Raw genomic sequence first — 27586 nt, 5'->3', positions numbered from 1 at the left:
TTTATGATAGTGATGTTGAAACCACATGTTCTGACACAATTCTTCCTTACATCCCTTTAGCAAATAGAATGCTAAAATCTGAGGTGAATCCACATTCTGTTCTTATGTAGCTGTACAAAAAAATAAACTGAATAAATCTAGCATAATTTATGTTGTACCTTTAATGGAAAAATCTTAAGCCATAATCATTGTAGCTGTTGGGCATCTTCTTCAAAATCTCTCAGTGCATGCATTAACTTGGGTTAAATTATTCTGGAGTGAAAAGGCAGGAAATATTCAAAATAGTATGGTTTCCGAAGCATCATCTTAACAGACCAATTTCAAAAGATTCAGGTGCTAAATTTGATTTCAGAGTCCCTTTGTAGATCAGTTATTTAGATTGTAAAAGAGGAGAGAATCGTGTGCTGTTATCTGCGTGGTCATTAGTCTCACACAATGAAAGGAAGAGAACAATAAAATAAGACCAAAAAAAAAAATCATTCTTCCAATGATTGTCATTGAACTGTTAACATTAGTAAACATTCACAGTAGGAAGTCTCTTTCAATCTCCAGTATATAAAGTAGTGCAAAAGAAAAAAAAGAAATCCAGTCCTGTTACCTGTGAACAAAATTAGTTACATTTTGTCTGACTTCATTTCTTCTATAAGGTTAGACATTTGCTGTCAAATCTTCCCCAAATTAATAATAAAATATAATCAATTTCTAAAGGGCCTTGCAGCCTTTTTAAAAGTTAATTTCCAGTTAAAAATAAACTTTAATTAAATCCAAGATAAAACTGTGACCTATATTCTATTAAATAATTTACTTTCTTTTTTTCTACACAGTAATTCTTACAATTTTTTTTTAAAAAACCACTACAGAATCCAAAGACATAGGAGATGCTATTAAAGCACTGATAAACGACTGCTCAAATTCATTAGTTCTTACATAGTAAATACTTCAAATGCCAACTTTTCCTGTCACTGCACAATTATTAACAATGTTGACAATTAACTTACATGTACTCTTTCTCTCTCTCTGTCTCACACACACACACACACACACACACACACATTCCCTCCATGGAACCATCATGACTGTTAACATCTTTTCCAGTTCATGTGCAAAATTCTTGCATTCTAATAAAAAATATAAAGATAGATTTGCTCCTATATGAGCCTCCCTCTTCTCCAAGATGTATCATTTATTTGATATGTAATACAAGTTTAGTAACAATTACGCCTTGTATAACCATTAAGTGGTATACTACTGTATGCAATGGACTCATTTGCATATTTCATTTTCATAACTGCACTCTCTATGCATAAATATATTTGGAGATGCTGGGGGGGTGCAGCCGCGGGTGGAGAAAGCAATTCACACATCGGTCTCCACAGCCTTTGCGTTAGAGCAGTTGTTTTTGTCTGTCTCACTGTCCTCTCCCTTTCCCTGACACTTCTCTCCCTTTGCACACAGAGATTCCTTCACTCCTTCTTCCATCTCTAGATACTCTGACTTGTCCCCCAGGGAAGAAGAAGTAGAGCTCCGAAATTTCTTGAGCAAATTAGAAGGGAGGTACGGGCAGCTGACTGCGTTCTGCGTCAGCTGTGTCTGTTCCTCATTTTCAGTCTCTCTGTGGTAGAAATAGTTAAAGTTAGAGACAATCACTGGCACTGGCAAAGCAATGGTTAAGACACCAGCAATGGCACACAGGGACCCCACAATCTTGCCCCCCACAGTGATGGGCTTCATGTCCCCATAGCCCACAGTTGTCATAGTCACCACAGCCCACCAGAATGCATCTGGGATGCTTTGGAAATGGGTCGTGGGTTCATCGGCCTCTGCAAAATACACGGCGCTGGAAAAGAGGATGACCCCAATGAAGAGGAAGAAGATGAGGAGGCCCAGCTCCCGCATGCTGGCTCGGAGGGTGTGGCCCAGGATCTGCAGGCCCTTGGAGTGCCTCGAGAGTTTGAAGATCCGGAACACTCGGACCAGTCGGATGATCCTGAGGATGGCGAAGGACATGGCCTGCTGCTGCTGACCGCTGCCGCCCCCCTGCTGCTGGGCCAGGTCGGTGCCCAGCGTGATGAAGTAAGGCAAAATGGAGACAATGTCAATGATGTTCATGATGTTTTTGAAGAAGAGTGCTTGGCTGGGACACGCAAAGCAGCGAACCACAAACTCAAAGGAAAACCACACGATACAGACCGTCTCCACGATGAAGAAAGGGTCATTGAAAATCGTGTGCCCTGAGTTCTCCGGGTGGGGGGCCGAGGTGTCGTTCAACAACCCACTGTGCCCACCAGCGCTCAGTGCCATGATGAGATCCCTATCGTCCCTGAACTCGGGCAAGGTTTCCAGGCAAAAGATGACAATAGAGATTAAGATGACCAGTACGGACACGATGGCTATGCCCCTTGCTGGACTGGAGCTCTCTGGATATTCAAAGAGGAGCCAAATCTGCTTTTTAAACTCGTTCTCCGGCAGGGCCCTGTCCTCCTCCTCTCTCACGAAGCCCTCGTCCTCCCGAAACTTGAGCAGGGCCTCCTCCCCCAGCTGGTAAAACTTCACCTCCTCAGTGAAGATGTCGAAGGGGACGTTCACCGGCCTCTTCAGGCGGCCGCCCGACTGGTAATAGTACAAGATGGCATCAAAGCTGGGCCGATTCCTGTCAAAGAAATACTCGTTGCGCAGAGGGTCAAAGTACTGAGTCCTCTTCTCAGGGTCCCCCAGCAGAGTCTCTGGAAACTGGGCCAGGGTTTTCATCTGGGTCTCGAAGCGCAGGCCGGACACGTTGATCACCACGCGCTCGCAGCAGTCGCTGTAGCGCACAGAGCTGTAGCCCCCGCCGCCCGCGTCCTCCTGGGGCAGCAGGTCGGTGTAGGAACATTCATCGCCAGGGTCATCCTCGCTGTAGTAAAACCTCCCCTCCTCCTCCTCCTCCTCATCCCCCTCCTCTTCCTCCTCCTCCTCCTCGCTCAGATCCCTCAGGATCTTCTCCTCCGAGCCGCTGGGCATCAGGTCCGAGCAGTGGGGGAAGCTGCTCTGCCGGTGCTGGGCTTTCTTCTTCTCTGGCCGCTGCCGCCGCCTCCTCCGACTCCCCCGGCTGCTCTGAGGGTCGTGGGAAGTGCAGGCCCCCCGGGACTGGTGGTGGTGGTGGGAGCCCCCCCCAGGCCCCCCACTGCCTTCCACAGCAGCCGTGGCAGCGGCGACAGCGGCGGCCGCAGCAGCCCGGGAGTGAGCCAGCCTCTCCCGCTCCCGGGCCCGCGCCTGGGCCGCGTACCCGTAAGGCATGTGGCTGTTGCACCCTGAGCTCTCCGCACTCACCATCGCAACCTCCATGGTGGTAGCTTTCGGGAATGGCTGGTTCCAGTTGTAGAAGAAGAAGAAAGGAAAATAGGGCAGCTTCTCTTCTCACCAAATTAAGGTAAGTGTGGAACCCTTAAGCAGATTGCTTGGAAGACGTAGGATATTTTCAGTCCGACTTTGCATTTTCTGTTTTTAAATCAGCACACCCCATGCTCTCTCTTCTCAGGGATTCAACATTGCTCTCCAGAGACAAACAGCCTAGCACCCTCGAGCCCAAGTCAGACAGTGTGGGGGTCTCCCAGACACCTGTGCTTTAGAGTAGGTGTTGAAATTGGGAAATATGTCTGAGACGTGGTTGGTGAGGATGCTGCAAGATTCAAAGGCGGCAGGTGTCTGACAGCCAGCACTTGTGCCTAGAAATATATTTTTCTGCCATGGAAACTGGCCAAAGCTGAGTCCATTAAATTTAAATAAAATGCAAATATGCCTTTAGTCTTAGCACTTGCCTTCTAGAGACGGCTTGACCCATGTTGAGATGGGGCTCGAAGTACACACAGCCATTGCTGCTCAAAGCCTCTCGGGAGGATCCTCCAGTCTCTCAAAGGCTTCCTAGACCCAGAGGCAATGCCCGGCTACTGACAGAGGCAAAGACCCTGGGAGGTAGAGAAGGTGCTAGATGAGGTGTCAGCAGAAGCAAACCCAGCTCTGAGGTCTCCATAGAAATCAAGGCAATGCAGAGCATCCTTCCTAAAATCCTGCAGAAGCAGCACTGCACCTGAAAGAGGATTGAAAATAAGCACAAGAGAAAAATAAAAAGAGGAAACAAATCATATCAAGGCAACTGAGCATTGTATTTCACATGCACTTCCTTCCCTTTCCTTTAAGCAAATCGTATAACACATGGAACAACCATGCCTTTTCAAGAGGATGAGGCAGGCTATTCTTAAATCTCCTTCTCACCAGACATCCTTCTTTCCTCTTCTTTGGTTATGATTTCAGCTCAGTTTACTTTCATGGCAACTCAATTATTTTTCCTCTTTCCACTCTGGGTGGAGATGGGTCTTGTTTCTATCTTCCCTTCACCGATGCTGGGTCTTAAACCTCACTGTCACTCTCTTCACTCCACGATAATAATGAAGTTAATGTACAGCTGCCTCCATCATTCATTTATTTCAAGACTTTTTTTAAAAAAATTTGCTATCGTAAAATGTTTCTGAATTTCTACCCCTGTCTTAACAGGGGGTTGTGGAAGTCAGAAAAACCAGGTTTGTTTGTTTTAATACAGAATCTACTACTTAAACAAGCTTTCAAACAGTCTATGAAGTGTAGACAATAATACAACATCCCCCTTCCCATACTTGTAAGTATTAAATGAGATAATGGATGTTGCACAGAATGAATGGCAATAAACACTAGCTGTTATGCATAACATGACAGAGCCCTATGTTTTTATTGTTTGTCTACCCAGCCCCAAATGTTCACGGCCTTATGTCACTGTTGGAAACAGGGAAAAGACAACATGAGGACATCCAGGACATTCTGAGACTCACCAATGGCCTGTATTAAGTTGGCTTGGCCTCACTCCCTGAAGCATGTCCCTGTTGTTTTTCTGTCCTCTGGATTCCTGAACACTCCCAACCACCCACAGCCTAAGAGCTAATCCTAGTTTCTACATCTCTAATAATCATCTCCTCCCTTTGCAATTCCTCCATGGTCACACTCTTTTCAAGGAGCTATCTTCTTATTTTTTAAGTCTCAGTTTGTATGAACCTCCTTAGCCTAGTATACTCCCTCCCCCATAATTTAATCCACATCTCTCATACCTTTCCCTGTCTCCTCTCTTTCTCTCTCTCTCTTCCTGCCCACCTTTATTTCCTATCTCCCACTTCCTGATCACACATCCCTTGCAGCCCCAATCTATTCCCACTGTCACCTGGGATTCCTAGCCCTTCTGCATCCCTAGTCTACGCTCTCAAGATCCAGCTAATTCATGTCCTCAGCCAGGACCTATAAAAGCCCCTACCCCAATCCCCTGTCTCTTCCCATTTCTTCATTTACTCTGTCCAGCAGAACTTCCAAGAATGCAGGGAGTGACCCAGAGAAGTGGAGAGGATGGTGACCGTCAGAATTCAGGGCAGCTACCAGTTTCTATTACTAGAAGCACTTGAAAAGCATCACAGAAATGGCTTTCTGAAGCCATTAACAGGATTCAACCCTAGACCACCTGCTGCTCCTTGCTAATCATATCAGCCTAGCAGCTCAAACACAGTAAATTTTATGATGTGACAATCATGGAACTGCGAACAGAGGGCTTCCAGGTCATACACCCCTTGCCAATCACACACATTCTCCTACGTTCTCCTAGGGTAAGAGGGGAGCTGACTGAGAGACAAACTCCAGAAAACACACATCTGATGGTATCTCCCATGACATCCCCTTTCCTTTGCCTGAATCCTGACATCATTTCACAGTCTGAAATGTTGACCCTGGGTGGAGGGGGGGGCGGGGGTCTCTGCATTCCTACTTACAAAACCTGGAGTTATGCTCACTGTGAATCTTCAGGCTAACATCTTTTGAAGGTTTGCACAGGCCCAACAGCCTGAGAGTTTCTTCCCCAACTCCTCCCAAACAGTTAGAATACACTATTTAAATAAAACCCCCAGTGTAATCCAAGTGCCTGTATATTTAAATAATGAACATACTCTCCCCTGCCCAAGTGATTCCCAGAAGGAAATGAATTAGAAGATCTTCTAATTCACCACCAACTCCACAGGATATCTAGACCTACCCTTTTTTTCTGCTCTACACCATATGAATTTGCATGTATTTATTTATTTAGGTTTGTTAGTTTTGCTTATCTAACTCCCTCTTCCACCCTACAAAAAGCAAATTAACTCCTTTTAATTGAACACCAGTTACCTCATTACCCCTGATCGAGAAAGAAAAGAATGAGAAGAAAAGAAAAATCATTCCTCCCAGCAAACCAAACTGTTTTAACAATCTCCCTTCTTTCTCAAGGTATTTATGTTAGGAGAATCTACTCAAGCTGATCCTCAGGAGCCTTTATAGGAGAAACCTTTACAGGGAAATTCCCCTTCCTCTTTAACACAATTAAACTAATAGGATTTTGCAGGCTACCTATTCCCCAATCGATGCACCCCCGAACAACAGCTAAGCATCCTGCCCCTCCTCTCGTCCTTCCCTCCCACCCCAACAACAAGGCTGTTTTCCCTTTTCAGTGCTAATTCCTGCAACTATGTTAGGGTTGTACCTGAACCTTATCTGAGAAAGAGAGAGAGAGAAAACACAGAAAGAGAAACTGACATAGAGAGAGGGCAGCAGAAAGGCCAACACCGTGAGAAAACATCCACTTCAAGGCACGCCATTTACACAGCCCCTGTGTGTTGCTCAAATGCTCGGAAAATGAACGCAAATCCAAACGTTGGGAGAGGCAGCAATTCAGACCCGTTCACCAGCTGTTCCCAAAGGAATGAAACCTGTGAGGCTGGGATGAGGCAAAATGATGTTAAATCTTAGCCCCACCTCAAACGACATCTTTAATCGCGCCCTGGCCTCTAGACCTAGGTTCCCGCTGGGGCATTTTAGGTAGAGCGCCCTCACCTTATCCCCAGGGTCGGGAAGATAACAACTGTTGGCCCCCCAGAGCGCCGCGCAGCATCCGCACCTCCCTTCTCCCACCTCCTGGTTTATTTTTAACCGCCTTCCATTCATGCCCTTCTGTCACATTCCCGATATTATTTACCCCTCAAATGTCCACTGTTTCTTCTGAACAGCCAAAAGAGGAGGGTGAAGGAAAGATAGGAAAGGTACCAGACTTACCGTTCTCCGGCGGGGTGAAATACAAAAATAAAGAAAATTCCTCCGACTGGTTTGTTTTTCCCTCTCAAGCTTCAACAGCTGGAGGAGGGGAAGGATGATCTGGGGGGTTGGGGAGAGAGTGGTAAAAGGAACCACTCCGGTTTGGCAGGTGGAGGCTCCAAAATATCCATGGAACAAGTTGTGTTGCCTGGCCAGGGGGGGCACAGTCCTCGCTGCTGGAGCCTGGGGGTGGGGATGGGGCTGCCCCAGGAAAGACCCCAGGACTCCTGGTTCCTCTGGAGTTCAGTACAGGCAGGCTTGCCTGGGAAAGGAAGTAAAGGTTCCCCCGAAAAGAAGCAAAATCCTAGACAGCAGCGATCACTTGTTAAGCCCGAATGCCTCCTGCAACATCCATCCTCTCCCTCTCCCGCTGGCTGCTGGAGCAGCACACGCCTCCCCTGGCCGCGACGCGCCGGGCGGGGGCGGGGCCAGGCCGTGCCGAGGGTGTGGCGTTCCCCGCTGTCGCCAGGAGCGCCTCGCCGCGCGCTGGGCGGGCGCAGTCACGACGCCGCGACTCCCCGCCCCCCCGCAGGGCCACTGGATCGCCGAGCCCCGGGAACTGTTCCAGGAGCTCTGTGCTGTCGCCCCCAGAGGCGAGGAGCAAGTCCCAGAGAAGTGTCCCCTTGGAGCAGTAATCGGGGTTCCGACGGCAGCTCAGGAGACTCCAGAGAGGTTGAGAGGGAGGAGAAGAGGCTCGACGGGTGGGGCAGTCCCCCAAACGGGCTGATTTGGGGCATCGTCTCTCTCTGACTCGCTTTCTCTACCTCTCTCGTGGCGGCCGGTCCTCCTCTCCCTCTCAAAGTGGTTTGTGGGGTTAGGGCCCCGGTACATCCCTGGCGAGGCGGCGAGGCGGCGGGGCCGGAGCGCTCCCTTCCCCGGGGTGCCGGTCCTCCTCCCTCCATCTCCGCCCGCCTTCCTTGATCACCGAAGTTGATTGTCCTCAGCTCCGGGACTGGCCTCCGGGGCGCGCAGGGAACCGACTTTATCATGAATGCGACCCCTGTGAGGGGAGAGTTGCAGAAACTGTAATCAGACCCGGACTAGGGGCAGCGCACCGGAGGCAGAACTCCGAGGGGTGGAGAGTGGGAGGATGTGAGCACGTTTTGCAGGGCGGGCCGGTCGCCGGGGGCTTTGGAAGGCGGAGGAGCCCTCCGCGAACCTGTGACGGCAAAAAGAAATGCCACTGGGAGGGAGGTTTGACTCCGGGAGGTCTCGCTCATCGTGACAGGAACTCTACCCCTGGCCACTTCCATTTCAAACAAAAAAGTACTCGGGCGGGCAAGTGCGCCTGCAGAGGCGTCCCCACCTCGGGATGGAATCGCAGGTTGCTTATTAAGTGGCTGGTTTCTAAGATGCCTCGGGGCTAGGGTGTAAATATGTAATTCGCACAAATCCACTAAAAGAAAGGTTAGCAGTGGAAAGGAATCGAGACACACACACACACACACACACACACACACACACACGCCCAGGTGGTGACCAAGTAGGTCTCCGGACACTTCTTCCAGATCCCAAGATGGGTCAGTCGAGCGGTGGCGGCGCACGCCGGGTCTGCTGGAGCAAAGACGACCTTGGGCTGCCTGGTTGGCACCTGGGCGGCCACTGTCGTCCTCAGCCAGCAGCTTTGTTCGAGGGCCCTTTGGGGCCTCCTCCATTTGTGGCGGTCAATTAATTATTAAGGGAAATATTCCCGAGTTGAATTATAGATATGCCCTGTGCTCACGCTCCTAACCACTGTTGGCACAGTGAAGGACGCCCGGAGGACTGCTCTATGCTGCTGTTTGATTTTTTTCCTTTATCTTTTTAAATAACTGAAAAAAATTTATTTTTGAATTATAATCAATAAGAAGAAAAGAAAGACGAGGGGTGGAGGGAGGATTAAAAAAAAAAAAAAAAAGAATCTGGCGCTGGTCATGGTTTCCTAACTTCTTCCAGCTAGTGCGGGTTGAACTTCTGGCCTGGGTGTATTTACTCGTGATCCCCTGGCTTCAACCACAGCGGAGGAACTGAGAGCAAGGTAGCTCCACGCTGGCTCAATTCATTCCCTGTTATAATTCATTCCAGCAAGTAGGGAGGGCAGATTTCTCCAAACGTGAAAACATGCCTGTGCGCTGGCACAGAACAGTCTCTGTACCTCCACAATATGATGTAATCACTGTGCAGTTTCATCCACACCAGAAGCAAATAACTCCTATTTATGACTGGCTCCTCAGAAGGATATTTCTTGGGATGGCAAAAGGCAGGCTGAGGGCACAGGATCTTGGGACCAGTTTCCCAAAAGCAATTTGTAGATCAATCCAGAGCAGCTATGGAATGCTTTCAAGAAGATGAAAAATGAGATTGAATAATGTACTAAAGATGACAGTTATATTGAAGCTTGGACGTTTTAATTGGATCATGTTAAAATTTTATGAATTAGACTTCCCTGTGCCATTTACCGTTTGTTCCTATCATGGCCCTGAAGAATATTAAAGTTTAAAATGCCCAAGGACTTTTTAAATGTTTGCGTTTCTTAGGTATCAGGAATTTGAATTAGTAAAGCACAGGAAAAACTACTCTCCTGAAAATATGTATTCATTCAAGTCCTAGGAGTCATACTTATAGTAATACTACTCAATACTATATGGAGTAATGTAAGGCCGGTTATATTAATTGAGTGACCACCTAGTGCCTGGCTCTGTACTAAGGTCTTTAAATGTATACTGTCTAATTTTAACTAAACTCTTTATATGGTAGGTGCCATTATTACCACTATTTCTTAGGGAAGGAAATTAAGGCTTAAATAGTTAACTTGCCCATAGGTAACATAGCTAATTATGTAGCATAACTAGGAAAAGAAAAGGAAAGAAAACTGAAAACAGCCCAGTTCACCAAGGGGCCAATTTGTACTTGGTCAGTCACCTCTGTCCTCTGGGCTGCCTAGTCCCATTTTCCAGAGGAAAGAAGGAATATAACGTAAACATTGTCAATAACTAAGGCAAAATGCAAGTTTTCTTAACAATTATTCCCCCAGCAAAAGACTGGATTTCAGCCTGGGGAGCAAGCAATGTAAAGTTAACTGGTATATTATTAAGAAAATGCCAGCAAAGATACAGAAATGAAAAGCATGCACATCCATGTTAGTCATTTGTATAAGGGTGATGATTAGCTTTCTTGCTGTCTTTTGGAGGCAGCTTCTTGAACAGGTACTTGAGATCCTTTACAGCAATGGTTCTCAGCCTTCCTAATGCCGTGAGCCTTTAATACAGTTCCTGTGGGTCGCGCCCACAGGTTGAGAACCACTGCTTTACAGGTTTCAAGAATAAACTGCTTTTTCTGAGCAGACCTATTTTGGGGGAGAAGTAAAGTTTTCATTCTAGAGGTACAATCCAGCTTTACAGAGGTCAGAGTAGCCAAAATAACCTAGTAAAGAGCTCTTCCATTTCCAGGTTAGTTGCTTCCCTGGACATCGTTCTCACCACGTTTTGAGCAGGACCTGTGCTAGCAGGAGCTCAATAGTTTGAGGCTCCCTTATCTGGTAGAGGCAACACACCATTACCACACTCTGTGATTACTTGATAACTTGTCCCGGATTACTAATTACTTTAAAATCTGATTTAAGTCTTTATTCAATAGGAAACTTGTTTTGGGAAATGGTCATTTCAAAGGGGCTGAGTTTTAAGTTTCCCTTTGGGGTAACTCTCGTTCTAAGGCAATCCAGGGGAGCTTGATTTACCAGTCCTGAGTATCTTGACATAATTTAACCAATGTTCTTTTAAAAATCTGGTTCATTCTCTCGACTTTTCTAGAAAATTCAGGATGGCAAGAAGAGTGAAGTGTGTGCGTACCAAGGCTGCCTGACAACTCCTGAAGCCCAAACCTAGGGATGATTTCTTTTAGCAACCATTTACAAACTCAAGTGTTTTTTTTTTCTCCTCGTGTGGGGAAAACTTCTACCCAGCCTGTATACATGTCTATGAAAGCCAAAGATACTTGAACCCACCCTTTGGGAATGTCTGTGTCAAATAAGTTTGCCAATCTTCTCAGACATAGTTCCTGCTGTGCTGCCCTGTGGGTAGTTGGAGACAGGGCCAGTGGTTGGGCCAGGGGATTGGTTCAAAGGCAAACTACACATACTAGAGTTACCTGGTCCACTGTGACCTTTTCAGTTTTATAGGAGATTATGGATAAAATCCCTTAGTGAGTCTCTCCCATAATGCATTGCCCTATGAAAGTTTCTGATGATTTTTCATTGGCTATGAAGGCAAGGTGGAGGGCCCTATTACAAGGACCAAAGTATCAACTTGTCCCTTCCATCCTGCCTGTTTGGTTCCTCTATCAGCTTGATTGTTTCTCTGGCTGATCAAAGAATTACTTTTCGAATGCCCTTTGCAGTGTATAATAACTATTTAGACAGGGAGCTGGACTGCTTCAAGAAGAGACTAAATCACCTCCTTATGTTTTATGGGAGAGCTTCTAGCAGTTAGCATTCCCCTCTCTTTCCTGAAAGCTGCAGGAGCATGGAATATGAAGAATGCTTTCTTAGAATCGCTATATATATTGAGCTTTTTTCCTTTCCCAAGGTGAAGAGCCTAGCCAATGCTCCAAACTCTGCTTCTTGAGCTAAAGTGCTTGGGGGGAGTGTTTTTGCTTCTACGGTCTGGTTTGGACTAGCAGCAGCATAACCTGCCCTCTGGATTCCATTGTCTGTAAACCATTCTTAGTCTGAGTTTTTTTAAGGAGGAGTCCTGCTGATCCATTCAGCCGAAATAGGTCTGTTCTCTACATAGGTGTGTACCAACATCTCAGGAGGGACCATGGAAGCAAAGTGATAGGATTCAGAGTCTGACATACCTTTACGGTCAAATATGGGGTGTCAAACACTAGTAAGGCTTGATATTGAGTAAGTCTGCATCCAGTTAATTAACGGTTCCCCTTTATTTCTAGCACATTTCAGCTCTGGTAAGGAGTATAAACCTCAAGGGACTGGCCTGATGTAAGTTTAGAGGGCTTTGTAAGTAATAGGTCACTGGCTGCTACTGCTCTGAGGTAGCTAGACCACCACTGAACCACCAGGTCTAATCATTTTGAGAAAAACAAAGCCCATTGGCTTCTGGACAGGCCCTAGTTTCTGGACTAGAACCTATAGGGCTTGGTTCAACCTCTCATGTAAAAAAAGAAATAAAATGTTTCTTTAAATCCAGGAGACCCTGGGCAGGAGCCCACCATCACTCAGACTACGGGATTTCACAGACTTAGTGGCAAGCCTCATCCCACTGAAACAGTTCCTTTTCTCCACCGTTGAATGCATTATAAAGGCCTTTGGCAATGAGACCAAAGCTGAGCATCCAAATCCAGCAAAAGCAGCCCTCCCTGGGAATCCCTGCAACTCCCTTCTACTGCTGGGAACCAGTGATGAAGCAATGGCCTGCTTCCAGTCTGGGGCAAGCATTCTAGCTCCTGGAGTATTTATGATACTAAACCTCTATGAGATCTGGGCCTTTGAGGAGGAGACCTTACATGCCCAATCAGCTAAAAAATTCAAGGTCTTAATAGTGTTTTCTGAATCTTCACTGGCCGTGAGCAAGTCATCAGCACACTGCAGTAAGGCTCCACTTGTTAGTTTAAGGTCCGAAGGTCTGTCACTAGGGCTCACCCCAAAAGGTGGGAGCTATCTCAAAAACCTGGGGGCAGCACAGTCCAAGTGTACTGGGAAGCTTCTTGGATTTCTGGATCCCTCCATTTAAAAACAATAGACAAGGGCGGCGCCTGTGGCTCAGCGGGTAGGGCGCCGGTCCCATATGCCGGAGGTGGCGGGTTCAAACCCAGCCCCAGCCAAAAAAAAAAAAAAAAACAATAGACAAGTGGAGTCTGGATGTAACAGTATGCAAAAGAAAGCATCCTTTAGATCCAGCATGGTGTAATATTGGGTGGACTCAGGGATCTGAGGAGGAATGTATAGTGATTAGGGACTTTAATACAAATGGATACAACTGAATCATTTACTGACCTGAGGTCCTGGGCAAAGCAACATCCTCCGCTTGACTTCTTCAGAGACAGGATCGGGGTGTTGTTACAAGAGGACAGGCAAGGCTGAATTAGCCCATGCTGTTGGAATTTTCCAAGAGGGCATATGTTCCCTATAAAGCTCACAGCTTCGGAGCATATTGGGGCTTGCATACGTCTGGTATGATGAGCTTAAGTTTTACTCTAACAGGTTCGGCATTGATGGCAAATCCTAGAATGTCAGTGTCCCATACAAACTTGAACCCCATATTTCTTCCAGGACAGGAGGATAATCTTTTACTCTTGGAAGCCAATAGGACCAAAAAATAGATTCCCTTTTCAGGGGCTTCCACAACCATCACGGTGTCCCCCTGGAGGGAAACGGAGGCTCCTAACTTGAATACGAAGTATCAACCTAGGAAAGGAAGGGGACACTCAGGGACATGTGGATGCAATTTTATATGTTAAAGGAAAGTTAGACCGTGTCTCACCTGGGGTTGGCTGTCTGTTCCCATTACCACGCAATCAGCACTGGACAGAGGTCCAACAGGCTGGGGCAGGACAGAGTAGGCAGCTCCAAGACCAAAAGGAAATCAGTTTTTCTACCTGTTACACCAATATAAGGAGTGGGCTGGGGAGGCCCACTCCACCCCAGCTTCCCAGAAAGGAGTAGGCAATCCTTCTTCCCCTCCCTCCCGTGTGTGCAGCAGTTGGATCCCAATCCTGCCAATGCTGGTTGGGGGTTAGTTACTTCTTGTCTGGGGTTCCTCTGCTGGCTAGGGTCACCTCATGGTGAACTCGTAATTATGGCAGCCAAAATCTGTGCCTTTGTTTTCATGCTCTCGTCTTTTTTTTTCTTCTCCATCTAGTTCTGATTGTTAAAAAACCTTAAAGACCTCCATTACCAATGCCACCTGAAGGATCTAGGGTCCAGCTCCCAGTTTGGCACTGCTTGGGTTAAAAGTGCATAGCCAGAAGCGTGTGACTTTCAGCAGTTTATGTTAGGTAGCTTTGGGTTTATGTTAGTATATTTACTGAAAGCCTCAGAGAACCTATTAAGGTACATAGCCAGATTTTTGGCTCTTTTCTGATTTAATCTCTCTCATTTTATCAGAGTTTACTGCCTTTGTTTTCGCATTCCCTCCAACATGCAATTAAAGACATGGTTCATCCTTAACTGATCTCTCTCATCATCATCAATCCATGGGAGGTTTCACTTGGGGACTGCCTCACCAATGCCCAGCACACAATGTGGCCAGGTTTAATCCAGCCTACTTGTCTGCATACGCTCGAGCCTTTCCTAAGACTTGAGCCTTCTATCAGGAGTACAGCAGCAAGTCAACATCACAAGGACTACATCAAAGGACAAGGTAGACCTAACTTGATAAATTGATTCCTAAACTTATCTGGATTTTCCAAGAATCACCCACGTAGATCCTTGCACTCTTAAGTCTGACATTGAAAAGGGCACATGTACCCGAGCTATCCCTCCAGTTTCACCCATCGACTCCCCAAGGGGAAAGCAGCTCTGAGGATGCTGGGGAGGTGAAGCAGCGTGTAGCTTATGGCCTGATTGAAGTCCCATCAGGGACAGCAGTGGGAATTCTTGGGGAGAGGAAGGGGAAGGTCTCCCAGCTTTAGCTCCCCACAGCCATGACTCAGAATAGGAAGGGATAAAGCCTGGCTAGTCAAAAGGGCCCACTACTCCCACCTGCTCTGGAAAGGCATTGTGAGGACAGGACCCAGGGAATCACAACAGAAAGTGGCTCTTCTCTCAGCTGCTATCCTCACCAAAGAGAAACCACACAGACTCAGCAGGAGTCTCAAAGCTTGGACTCCTGGTATAATTTCATAAAGGCCTATACATAAGGGATTTCAATCCATTTACTGGCATTTCTGCAACCCAAGTCTAGTTGTAAAATGGCATTTTAAGTTAGGGTCCCCTTCTCAAACCATTTTTCTTAGTTCTCTGGGGATTACTGGGGCCAGGCTGTATTACAGAGGAACATAAGCTTCTACCTTTTTCGATTATCCAATTTAAACTGATCCTAGTTACTGAGGATGCTTTTTTAAGGGGAATCTGTTTGGGTACCTGTAGCATTCCCCACAACCCAGCTGGTGTCCAATGATGGGGGGCCTAGGGAGTGTGGGTGAAGTCTTCACCCTCATTTGTCACAGAAATTGTGGTTAATGTTCCTAGTTCCACTCAGCCCTCTCTCAAGATCTCAGAAAAGGCCAAACAGGCCAAGGAGGAGAGAGGGAAAGGAGTTTTCCAAGGGGGAGGCCCAATAGTTCTTACATTTAAAATCTTATTCCCCAATCTTCAAAATCTCCCAGCCTTTTTTATTTTATGCCAGCTCCAAGTAGAACTCACTCTATACCCACATTCATCAACACTGACTCTATAACATGAAATGAAACGATGAATTAGACACACAAAAGCGGGCAAAGGGGAATTGGTCTAAGAAGTAAAGCTTCCTCCTAAAAGTTGGGGAGGGTTGTTCACCTGTGCCATAAGGACCAGCAACAGAAGCATGCTTTCTCTCAAACGACTGGCCAAACAGATTACAAGCGTCAGAGCCCCATAGGGAAGACAGAAGTTGAGGAAGCACCAAGAGGTTTCAAAGTTCAAGACAAAACAGAAATCTAGATTACGGGCTAGTACCTTACTGACACAAGAACAAGGGACAGCTCACTAGTTCTAAACCAAAAGGGTCAGCCGGATCCCTCCAGCTGCCCACACAGCGGACTAAATGGATGAACCACTAATGGGAACTCCTAGTACCTAAATGTAATAAAAAGCACAAAGAGCTAATCGCCCAAATAGCAAGACTTACGATGAGCCATAACCATGTATGAAGAGAGAGAGGAAAAGAAGGAGGAAAAATAGGGAGGATGGGAAAGACAAGGAGAGAGTGAAGGAGAGAAAGAAAAAGAAGGTGGACCAGCCCAGGTCTGTACCCTAAACACAAAGGCGCCAGTGTCATAAAGCGATGGTCCAGAGCAGTTGTCTCTGCTCAAGCCTGGCACCAGGTCAGCTATGTCTGTCCTGCATTCTTAGCAGCCTAGTCCCATCTGGGGTGGCACCCTGTGTTACCAAGGCCCCTGGGTTCTTGTTATTTCCCCCAGGATAGAAATCAAGAGCGATCACCAGAAATAGCCGCAAAGAATAAAATTGATTTAGCTTGTGCACAAGGGAGCCTGCACTAGGAAAGGGAAAGTTTGGGCTTCTCCTGGAGGACGGCATGGCCACTGGTCTTAGAGGCTTTTTCTAAAGGGAAGGGTTATGTCAAAGCACGTATGCATGGGGTTATTCTAGCGCCTGCCTGCACAATAGCTTTATATATTTTTTCATGCATCATATGTAACATTAACATTTTAAATCCCCACTCTGGGTGTGATTTTAATAATTTTTAATAATTCGTTTTAATAGTAAATAAAGAAAAGCCTACTGTAAGTTGAAGCTTAACCCTAACCATGCCAGCAGGAGCTCCGGAAACATCCCTAACCCTCTAAAGCAGGAACTTGTAATTAACAAGGGTTTGGTCTCTTGCTTCTCACTGAATAGAAACTCAGCAAGCCTTGGCTTGAATAAGGGGATTAGGGCAAGCATGGATTAGAGCAAGGGGCCCCTCCTCCCTTCCTCTGGACCATGTCAAAACAGGAAACCAGCCAGCAGGCCTGTCTCATAACTAAGCCTTAAACTTCTGAGTCTCTCCAATGCTGACAGCTCCATGCTAGTGATGATAATTCCATGTGGTATGGTCCAGACCACAAACTAGTGGCCGCCACAGATATATAGACAGATTAGGAAATAAGAGGATTCATGCAATGATGGAGGGGTGATAAAATGTTCCCATGCACAAACAATAGAGCAACATCTAGTCTGGGGGGAGTAAGCAAGAATTCCCAAGGAAAGGATAGATATATCTCAAAATTAGTGAGAATTGGAGCAGCTGCCATGGAAAATCCATGGGCACGTGATGCCTCGGGTGGAAGAGAAGTGACTGGAGCTGGAGAAATAGGTTAGGTCCATCTGGAAATAGCATGCTCCTCTCCTAGCCTTGGCCCCATCCCTCTTTCTCCTTTCTCTCTCTCTTTCTCTCTCTCTCTCTCTCTCTCTCCCTCTCTCTCTCTCTCCCCCCACCCCCCTCTTGCCCTCTCCTGTCTCTCTCTCTCACACACACACCTCTTTGCCAATTTAAATAATTTATTTGTAAAACAAACAAGAAACATTCCATTTCTCTCCTTGAAATTCTTTTAGGGATTTCTAGAAACTCATATAAATAAGCAGTAGCAGAAAAAATGTTTTGCTGATGACCAAAAAAACTGTCTTAATCCAAAGACCCTCTTTTCTTTGGAGAAGAAAGAAAAATTATTCTCTTGCCTTTATTAGTCATCAGCTAGTCAAAATTCTTTAAGCTCTTCACAGCCCAAATATACCTATTACCACAAGGAATTTATCCCTGGCTTTGAATCCTCTCAGTGGCAATACAAATGTTCCAGGTCACGCTATGAAGCTTTTGCTTACACAGAAAGGGGCAGAGGGCAGCAGGTCTGTCTTAGCACAAAGCACCATAGGAGGCCATGTGGGACACAGACTGGTCCATTGTCAATGTTTTGTTCTCTCTGAGGACTGGGCCACAGCGGATTGCAATGTTCTGTTTACTCTTCTCTCTCCCCAACCAGCCTGTGACACCTCACTGAAAACAGGCACTCCGCCCTGGGCAACTGGAGCTGTTCTTGATCTGGAGATCAATGTGAATGAATAATGGAAGAGACTTCCCTTTGCCAAGAAAGTTCACTGAATGTGTTTGGAGAGAATGAAAAGATGACCACTTTTTTCTCCTGCTTATCCTGACCTCTCAACCCATCTGACTTTTAATGTTCTGAAGTGATGGGAGGGTGAGAAAGACCTAGATGATTTGGATCCATTTCCCATTCCCAAATTTGTAGATGGAGACCCTTTGAGCACCCCGTAATTCCTTGTAAGCTGTGAGTCACTTAGCTATTTTTTTTTCTTGTAGCTGAATGATTCAATGACTGTTCACCACCACTTCCCATTCCATTTTCTGCATATTGGTACTGATCAGATCTCAAGACATCAGAAAAGCATATTTGTTTCTTGTAACAGTGAGTGCCTCATTCCAATTGGGCTGCTGTAACAAAATGCCATAAATGGGGTTGCTTATAAATAAGAAATTTATATTGCACAATTCTTGAGGCTGAGAAATCCAAGATCAAGATGCTAACAGATTCTGTGTCTACTGGGGACCCACTTCCTAGTTCAGGAATAGCTCCTTCTCACTGGGTCCTACATGCTGGAAAAGGTAAAGCCAGGGACTCTTTTATAAGAGCATTAATTCCATGAGCTAATCCCTTCCCAAATGGTCCCACCTCCTAATACCATCACTTTGGAGGTTAGGATTTCAACATCAGAACTCAGAGTGGACACATTCAGCCCATGGCAGTGAGGAAACACCAACCCAGGAGGAAAGACAGACTTCTCATTCACTGTGTGATCACAGCACTGTGCCAGGCACAGTGGGAGTAAGATGGCTGCTGTCTGTGTGGGCCGTTGTGGTCTAGGCAGCACAAAATGAGTCAGTTCACTTGCAGGGTAAGGCTCTGATAGAAGTAACACAAGGCAGAGAGAGAAGTAGCACCTAATTGAAATTTTAAAGAAAAGTCCTCAGGGCAGGAGTCTCATGGCAAAGGCTTACCACACAAGAATAGCAAGGATGAGAGTAAGTAAAAACAAGCCCAGGATCTGATATGAAATAGGAAAGGGAAACAGTAGAGATAGACTTAGATATGCCATGCTTAGCTAGGCTTTATGAAAAAACACTGCATGTCAGAATTCTCAACCCTTTTTCCACCTCTACACACAGGACAGATGTAGTTCATAGGCACAACACGCTCCCCTGGGCAAACTCAGATTAGCAGCTGCAGCATTGACTAAATAGACTGAGTTGCAGGCGTTTCTGGGTCTCCCGGCTCCAATGACATCCCTTTCTCCTCCACTTATGAATGCACTTCAGAAGCCAAGTGGGTGAAATTGAATTGGCCTCACCTTAAATCATCTCAGATCGAGTCTTCTAAAAGCAAATCTAACAAAAGATGCCCCTTTTTAATTGAAGTAATAGTATTTACAAACAACTCACTGTTAACGCTGATATTGTGATGCATCCTTGGTGTTGAAATCCACCACTCTGTCAGATATACTATAAAGAGGTAAAGTAGAATCACTGAGTTCTTTCCTCTGTTTTATTTATTTGTGGTTAGGAAATCGGGCAGTCGTGGAGACCTATTGAAAATGAAGTACCAACCTTGGTGCAGATAAAAGTTATCCACAGGTTTGGGCGGCGCCTGTGGCTCAGGGAGTAGGGCGCCGGTCCCATATACCAGAGGTGGCGGGTTCAAACCCAGCCCTGGCCAAAAAAAAAAAGCTATCCACAGGTTTTTCTGCTGGCACCAATCAGGAGTGAACTTGGGACACAGGTGAATCAGGCAAGGTTTAGGTGTGGAATGGTGTTTTAGTTCTATACACACTACTATCACCATACCATCTGCAGTTACTCCTGATAGTTCATGTTCCCTAGTTACCTAATTGAAGGCCTTTTTCTTTTTCTTTTTTTTTTTTTTCCACATGTTGCTTTTTATTACATTATCTGTGTTTAAAATTCTGCACTTCTAGCTTTAGGATAAGGAGTTCTAAAATAAGACAGTTTCTCTTCATTGCCCTTGACAATTACTTTTAAACAGGGGGAACATAAGAATTCATAATTAGAGGATGCGGGATACCATTGGTGTGGCTGTATCATTCAAAACCAGTAGTGGGGCATGTTGAGACCTGGAATAGCTTTTCTGGAGGGAGCATAAAGCTAGCCTTCCAATGTGATCCAGAACATACCCAAAGGCAGGGGGTACAGTAGTGTGTAGGTTAAAGGTATCACGGATAACAAAAACAAGGCCACAGGTTTTTCTCTGGCATATTTCCAGCTTTAACTATGTGGGATCTTGTCTGGCTCGTTTAAGATTCTGCAGTTCTTCAGATAGTGAATTCTTCCTTGCCGAGATGTTCCGGAGAGAATGCAGGCTCTGGATCTGCTGCAGGCACAGGGCGAGCTCCTGCTTACAGGCCTGCTGGACATTTTCCATCTTCTTCATGTCCCAGTTCAAAGCAAGAGACAGTGCTCTGAGGTCTTCTTTGGTAACCAACTGCAGCAGGAATAAGAACTACTGAAAACCACTACTTCTGTGCTCCTCACCTGCCGCTCTCATGATTTTTCTTTTTAAAGATGAGTTACTTTTAAATTATTTTCATAAGAGAAGAAAGAGCGGAGTGTCATGGTGTAATGACACTCACAGCTCACTACAGCGTTTATCTTCTGGGCTCAAGTAATCCTCATGCCTCAGCCTCCTGAGCAGTTAGGACCACAGGTGCATGCCACCACACCCAGCTCATTAAAAATTTTTTGTAGAGATGGGGGTCTTGCTATGTTGCCCAGGCTGGCTTCAAGCAATCCTCCTGCCTTGGCCTCCCAAAGTGCTGGGATTATAGGCGTGAGCCACTGTGCCCTGCCTCTCATGATGTATTTCAGGGGAATGAGATTAGGGAATTATCAGTTTATGTTATCTCTTTACACTGAAATGCTACGTTTCTGTCACAGTAAATGGTCAAGTGGCTTTTCTTGCCATACCTCATACAATAACAACAGGAAAGGACCTTTGAAAAGTTTACTTGGAGCAACTGTAAAGTCCTCCGCCTACCGGAAATTTAGCCAAGCTCATGCCAACAGTTTCCCTTTTGTCTACAATACGAAGGTAACCAGGACAAGGACAAGGAAAAGAATAAGTAGCATCCACCTGATGGGTTCCCTTCATCAAGCTTCTAGTTCCCTGGTCTTCAACAGCCAGTACACAAGGATCCCCCAAGTCTGCTTTCTCATGTGAAATTTCACAGACTGCAGGGCTGACAGCAGATTTTCTTTGACCATGGCCACAAGCAGAAGCCATCTCAGAAGATGGAGCTCTGCTGGCTTCTCTGTCAGGTTTAGTCATTTCACTACTGACCCTGGACCAGAGGGTAATGTTTAATGATTGGGGGAAGTGCACTCATTTTTTTAAAGCCACTTTGACTTAGATTAAATGAGATGTTTGTAAATGCTTTGGTATATAATGGGCAAATTGGCAGATATGATTAGGGTCTGCAGAGGTGAAAAAAAAAATCCCATACATGCCATCCTCTGCATGGCAATCCTACATCTCCAGGGCAAGTCATTCTCTGCAGTTCAGGGACCCTGGTTCTTGCCCACCTCCAAATGGTGACTAGATAAACTGAGCTCTGGAGCAGGCTTCTCCTTCAGTGCAGTGAGGATCTGGCCCGGCAGTGCAATTTCAGAGGAGAGCTCTCTGCTGACCCTCATGTCAACTGCATCTACCTCTTCCCTGAAACCAGCTCTGGACTCTTCCTGCTTTGACAAGGTGCTGCCCTCCTTCTCCAAAGCCTGTAGATAAAGCTCCAGGAGTTGCTTGGACTGGCAGGCCTCCTCTCTCTGGTCAAGCACCTGCTGGAGTGTGTTCTGGAGCCCCTGGATGGTAGCACAACTTTGGCATAGTTCCTGAGCCAGGTCTGAACATGGAACATCGACGAGCGCTTGGAGGTCCTCCTCCGACAGGAGGATGATGTTGGATAGATCTTCTTTCAGCTGCCTGGCCACATTCTTCCACTTCAACCCTGCCCTGCTGTCTGTTTCATCTACATCAAAGGATTCATGGGAAATCCAAGCTGTACCTCCATCTGAATTGTTGTATACCCACTTCTCATTATTGGCCAATGCCACAAATTTAGTATTAGAAGGTAGACACAGGAAGTAATCATCATCATCCACTATGGTGCCATCCTCTGCCAGGACCAGGGTAACTGGTGTCAGAGACATATCAATAGCCAGAATGTCACAGGCCTTGCTCCTCAGCTCCTCCAGACAGGAGGCGGCCACACCACGCTGTTCGCAGCTGTGGTTGCTGCGCAGCAGACACGGCTTTAGATTCCGGATCTCACCGGGTTCCAGAGCCCCGAAGCCCTCAGTCACCTCCATCCTTTCCAAGGTGGGAGCCCAACTCAGGCCTTTTTCTTAAAAACTAGAAGTTATGATGAATGTCCAAAAAAATATTTTCTAAAGAACTTTTTCAACAGGGTTAATGACATTAGGACAGGCTGGATTCTATTCTTTTAAGCGTTGGCTTCTTCCCTCTATCTACCATTTTGAATTTGATCAACACACTTCTCCTCCCAAAGACAGGCATCACCAAAGCTCACGGATAGGCCCTGTTCTCTAGCATAACTATGTTTTCATGCCTCTTGTAGGCCTCCAGCACCCCAATGGCTTCTTCTTCATTCAACCAACATTTGTTCTGATTTGGTTAGAAAAACCTGGTCCAGGAACTGTTTCTCAAAACAAGGATCATACTTGTGAGAAGAGTGTTCCTATGTGGGAGAAATTTCTACCGAACACAGATTAGTTAGAAAACCTACCCAAAATTATCTCTGCTATTTGCTCACTTTTTTCCACTCCTGGCTAATGATAGAAACGTAATTCTAGGGATTAGTTAGCTTATATATTTTAAAAGAAAAAGCCAAAACAAGCAAGGCTTGAGAGGATGAGTGTCATCGGGATGCTAACTTCTAATTTCTCATCGTGGACTCTGGAGAACAGCACATAACACATGGGTTTTATTTACACTTGAGGCTCCTCCAATTTATTTCTCAGTCAGCCTCACAAATCAGGTTTTGTTGTGGGTAAGCACAGAGATTATAGGCTATCATCTCTGAGGGTCACATGGGGGTACAAACGCTGCCTGTTTCCTTTGGATGTTTTTTAAGGAAAGAGGTCTTTTTGAAATCATATGCAGTTGTAACACTTGAAATTAAATTTATAAATTTACAGAGAAATTTTAATGTAAGCTCTTGGAATGGATGTAAACATTTGACCAAAGCAATTACTCTTGAATTGCTTGAGGGTCTAGAGCAGAGGCCAGATCCCTGGAGGGGTTGCAGGATTCTCTCCCTAGCCTCTTGGCTTCAGAACTTCCAGACACTTAACCTTTGTACGCCTCAATTTTTTTATCTGTAAAAATGGAAACTATAGCATCAATCCTGTTTCACAACATCATGAGTGTGGATCATATGAGAAAAGATATAGGAAAGTGTTATACAACTATAAAAATACAACATAAATATAAGACATCATTATTTTAAAGCAGTAACCATCTGTCATGGACTGAATGTTTGTGCCCACTCCCCCCAAATCCATATGTTGAAGTCCTAACTCCCAATGTGATGGTATTTGGAGATGGGGGCTTTTGGGAGGTAATTAGAATTAAATGAGGTCATGAAGCCTCGTGCTGTGATTATTCCCCTTATATGAACAGATACCATTTTAGGGAGCACCCAAAGAAAGGTCATGTGAGGACACAGACGGTGACAGACACCTAAAAGCCAAGAGAAGAGTTCTCAGAATGAAATTTACTGTGTTGGTACCTTGATTTTGAACTTCTCCGCCTCCAGAACTGTGAGAAAATAGATTTCTGTTATTTAAGCCACCCAGTCTATGATACAGGTTAGACAATCCAAATCTGAAAATCTAAAATTCAAAATGCTCCATAAGTCAAAACTCCTTGAGCAGTGACATGGCATTTAAAGGAAGTGGTCTTTGGATGATTTCAGATTTTGGAGTTTTCGATTAGGGATGTTTAGCTAATAAATATAATGCAAATACTCCAAAATCTAAAAAAAAAGAAAAGTATCAAATTTAAAACACTTCTGGCCCTAAGCATATTATATAAGGGATACTCAACCTGTATTTTGTCATTGTAGCCTAAGCTAAGGCACCACCAAAACTAGACAATAGATATATAGACTGTTCTGAATAGCAAGTTTTGCTGTGGTACCTGAACCTCAACAAACCATTGGCTAGAAATGATTCCTAAAGTTTTTCTCAGGAATTGACAGAATTATTAAGGTTTATAATCAACCTGCCAGTTGATAGAAGGGTAGTCAAACTTTCTTAGGCCTTCATAATCTAAATCAATTTGGTATTTGGGGCAGTTTTTTGTTTTGGGTTTTTTTTTTTTTTTTGTAAAGTGGTTGTAGATAACATTAGCTTACATGTTCAGAATATTGTTAACAGTAGTATCATTTATTCATTCAACAAAATTTTGTTACTGAGCATGACGATAAGAGTCAAATGGAGGAACCCGCCCAAATAGAACCAAGCCACCCAAATAGGATGTCCCACCCAGGGAAGAGAGAATGTGCCCACCCCGCCCTTCCGACCCCTTAAAACCCCCATCCACCTTAACCCATGTGCTGACTTCCTTCTCCAGCTCAGCTCACCTGCACCTAAGTGGAAATAAAGGCCGATGTTGCCCGCACAGAACCTGGTCTCCATTTCCTTTCGTTCACATTTTGGAATAATCTTTTATTTTCGGTCTTTGACCTCTCATGTCTATTTTGTCTCAGGCATTAATCTAAGTACCAAGCAGTAATGATAAATGAAGACCAAGGCCCCTACTCTCGGATAAACAAGAACATTTCAGGCAACAATAAATGTTCTGAGGAAAATAATACAGGACAATGGAGTATTGGGGCAGGGAGTTGCAACTTTGTTTGGGTAGCTAAGGAGAAGGCTTCCCGAGGCAACCTCTGAGCTAAGGACTCAAGAAAGCTTGCCAAGTGATGAAATTGGACAGAGAAAAGCAAAACCCTTAGCCAGGATAGGAGCAAATGTGGTTCAAGAGTTGAAATTTTGGTAGTTAAATAACAAAAACTTCCCCCAAAGGAGCCTGGTGAACACATCAGATCTAACACACCAGGGTCCTAATACAGTTTAATCCTATCACACCCTACCTAGTACATTCCAAGTCCAGATCCAAGAAACAGAGATCTCTCTCTCTCTCTCTCTTTTCTTCTCTTGGCACCTAATTCAAGGCTCATTCATTCTTCTTAGTGTCTGGAAAAAAAAGGTTTGGACTGTGCGCCTAGGAGGTGAGAGAGAGAGAGTCCTGAGGAGGACAGAGGAAAAATGTTCACTGTTTTACATCTGAATCCTGCTGCATTTACATAAAAGGTTGTGTTGCTAACCCCAGGGGTCCTGGTAGTTAACATTCCTTTCCTCTGTCTGGTGCAGCTTATACTTTGAAAGGCAGGATGTACTGTGATCTGTTACAACTTCTGTTTCACTAAAGGTTCCTTGTTAGCAAGGAATAGAAATCAGTTCACGTTAGCTCATATATAACAGTGGTAAAGTTTTAGATCCTACAGGAATCCAGAAAAAAAGAGCTGAGGAACCAAAGACAAAAACAGGTGATTAACCAGGTCTCTCCTTCTCTCTCTCTCACCCCTCCACCTCCCGCCTCCCTCTCTCTCTTCCTCCCACCGGCCCTTGCTTGTCCTTCTCTATCTCCGTTTCCTCCCCACTCTTTTCTCTCTCTGCCCTGGTCTCTGCTTTCCCAGGACCTCATGCATGTGGGCCCCTAATGGCTGACTTAACCCTATTGCTACATACCTCGCATTCAACAGTCTTTCCCTTGCTTGCCTTCAAATTTCCAAAAGAAGGAATCTAATGAATTTAGTCCATCTTTTTGAACCAGGCCACTTAAATCCCAGCTTACCTGTCAAGTCCCCATGTCTCAAAGGAGAAACATTCACCTAGGTCTGTGGGTGAGCTGAAATTTTCTGAATAGGGACCAACACAAATCCAGTGCATTAATTGTGACAGCAGCATGCCTAGTTGCATTAAGATCTTGGGAGCCTCTTAATATTCATACGTATGTCAGACTCTCTTGGTATCATTTTTAGCATGCTTAAAATTTGCACATTTCACCTTAGAAGTTTATTTTACAATTGAGTTGCAACAGACTAGTATACGGTATTACCCTGACATTTTGCAGTACTTTGCGAGGTTTTCTTTTTTCTGTAGCTAATAATTTCATTTTCAGAACGTAAACATTTTATAGCCTCATTAAAAATTTATAGGGATAAGAAACAAACCGAAATCTCTGAACAAAGAAGTTGCTCTTTGATCATTGGCAAACACTTAAGTTTCTTGACTTTTAAGGAATTATTGAATCAGCTCATTGGCTGATAAAACTACAGATGAAAAATATCCTCCCTCCCCTGTTCGTCTGTGCCTGGCTCTGCGCTGACGTCTGGGAATGCATCCTGTGTTTACGTTGTCTTCCATGTTGTGTGTAAGCTATACTGGGAAAGCTAATTATTAAACTCTGCAAATGCACCCAGAGGCTACTGTGAGCAATGCATCAAAAAAAAAATACCTAAAAATAACTAAGTAATAAATAACCATTTGCAGATGGGAATTGTTCCTGCAGTTTTCTAAACAACAGCAGGTTTCTTTAAGACGCTATGATATTTTTCCTGATATTTTACTAGGTGTACTAAATCTTTCCCACTTCAAAGCAGATCATTTGAATAAGAATGTGATAAAATTGACTGGATAAAAATTAAAGTTATTTTTAAAGACAAAATGAAACCATGGCTTTTATCCTAGAATAGTTTCATGCACACACACACGCACACACATACACACCCCTTCTTCTATATTAATTATAAAAACCAAGGGAGTCATTTCTTTTTCTTTTGAAATATGAAGGGGGTACAAATGTTTTTGTTACATGGACGCCCTTACATGGGTCACTACAGAAGTACTGAGGTCTATCAAGAAATGTAAAATCTAAGTGGATGAAAACAAATGAAGCCCTCCTGGCAACACTGATAAGCTGAGCAAGTTGAACATGAAGGGGTGAATCAGAAAGGATGCTACCGACCAGGTTTCTCAATGTTTCTTGGAAGTGAAATAATGGACCATAACATAGTCTGTCTCAAAATTTTCAAAGTGACCCACATATAATGCTTAAGTCGGAGCTTTTGGTGTGCCCATCACTAGAACAGTGTTCATTGTACCAAGTAAGAGAGTTTTTATTCCTCACACCCCTCCACTCCCCAATCCTCAATTCCAAGGTCCTATTTATCTCTTCCTGCCCCCCCACCCCGCACCTATCGTGTAGCTCCCACAGACCAGTGAGAATTTATGTTTGGTTTTCCATTCCTGAGATACTTCACTTGGGATAATGGTCTCCAGTTACATCCATGTTGCTACAATAATATTATTCCATTCCTTTTATGATTGAGTAGTACTTCATGGATGGAGTACTATTTATTTATGTAATCTATGTATTATATGTACATCATATATAGTATATACACCACATTTTCTTTATTCTCTTGTGAATTGATGGGCACTTAGTTTGATTATGCCTCTTTGCGATTGTGAATTGTGCTGCAATAAACATTTGAGTGCAGGTGTCTTTTTTGATAAATGGCTTCTTTTTCTTTGGATAGATACCCAGC

General features: G+C 44.9%; 2 protein-coding genes across 2 annotated transcripts; both read right to left on the bottom strand.

Moving 5' to 3' along the window:
• Positions 1–164: 164 nt before the first annotated feature.
• KCNA4 (potassium voltage-gated channel subfamily A member 4) lies at positions 165–7583 on the bottom strand. Its single transcript, XM_053561264.1, has 2 exons — positions 7132–7583; positions 165–4066 (listed from the first exon to the last, which is right to left on the bottom strand). Exon 2 carries the CDS (start codon positions 3322–3324, stop codon positions 1357–1359), a length of 1968 nt encoding a protein of 655 aa, XP_053417239.1. The 5' UTR covers positions 3325–4066; positions 7132–7583; the 3' UTR covers positions 165–1356.
• Positions 7584–19997: 12414 nt separating this feature from the next.
• LOC128565125 (DNA fragmentation factor subunit alpha-like) lies at positions 19998–22274 on the bottom strand. The gene is made up of 2 exons (XM_053561413.1): positions 21474–22274; positions 19998–20376 (listed from the first exon to the last, which is right to left on the bottom strand). Exons 1-2 carry the CDS (start codon positions 22254–22256, stop codon positions 20164–20166), a joined length of 996 nt encoding a protein of 331 aa, XP_053417388.1. The 5' UTR covers positions 22257–22274; the 3' UTR covers positions 19998–20163.
• Positions 22275–27586: the final 5312 nt, after the last annotated feature.

The sequence above is a fragment of the Nycticebus coucang genome, chromosome 14, assembly GCF_027406575.1.
Source record: "Nycticebus coucang isolate mNycCou1 chromosome 14, mNycCou1.pri, whole genome shotgun sequence".
Classification (NCBI taxonomy): domain Eukaryota; kingdom Metazoa; phylum Chordata; class Mammalia; order Primates; family Lorisidae; genus Nycticebus; species Nycticebus coucang.
The sequence above is the reverse complement of the archived record's forward strand: the minus strand, read 5'-3'. Positions and strand labels throughout refer to the sequence as shown.

Bases quoted from the DNA above. Each gene is read 5' to 3' on its own strand.
- KCNA4 (XM_053561264.1), bottom strand. From the start codon at position 3,324: ATGGAGGTTGCGATGGTGAGTGCGGAGAGCTCAGGGTGCAACAGCCAC.
- LOC128565125 (XM_053561413.1), bottom strand. From the start codon at position 22,256: ATGGAGGTGACTGAGGGCTTCGGGGCTCTGGAACCCGGTGAGATCCGG. The intron at 20,377-21,473 runs GTGGGCAAGAAC...TTCCTGCTGCAG, and splicing joins TATCTAGTCACCATTTGGAG to TTGGTTACCAAAGAAGACCT.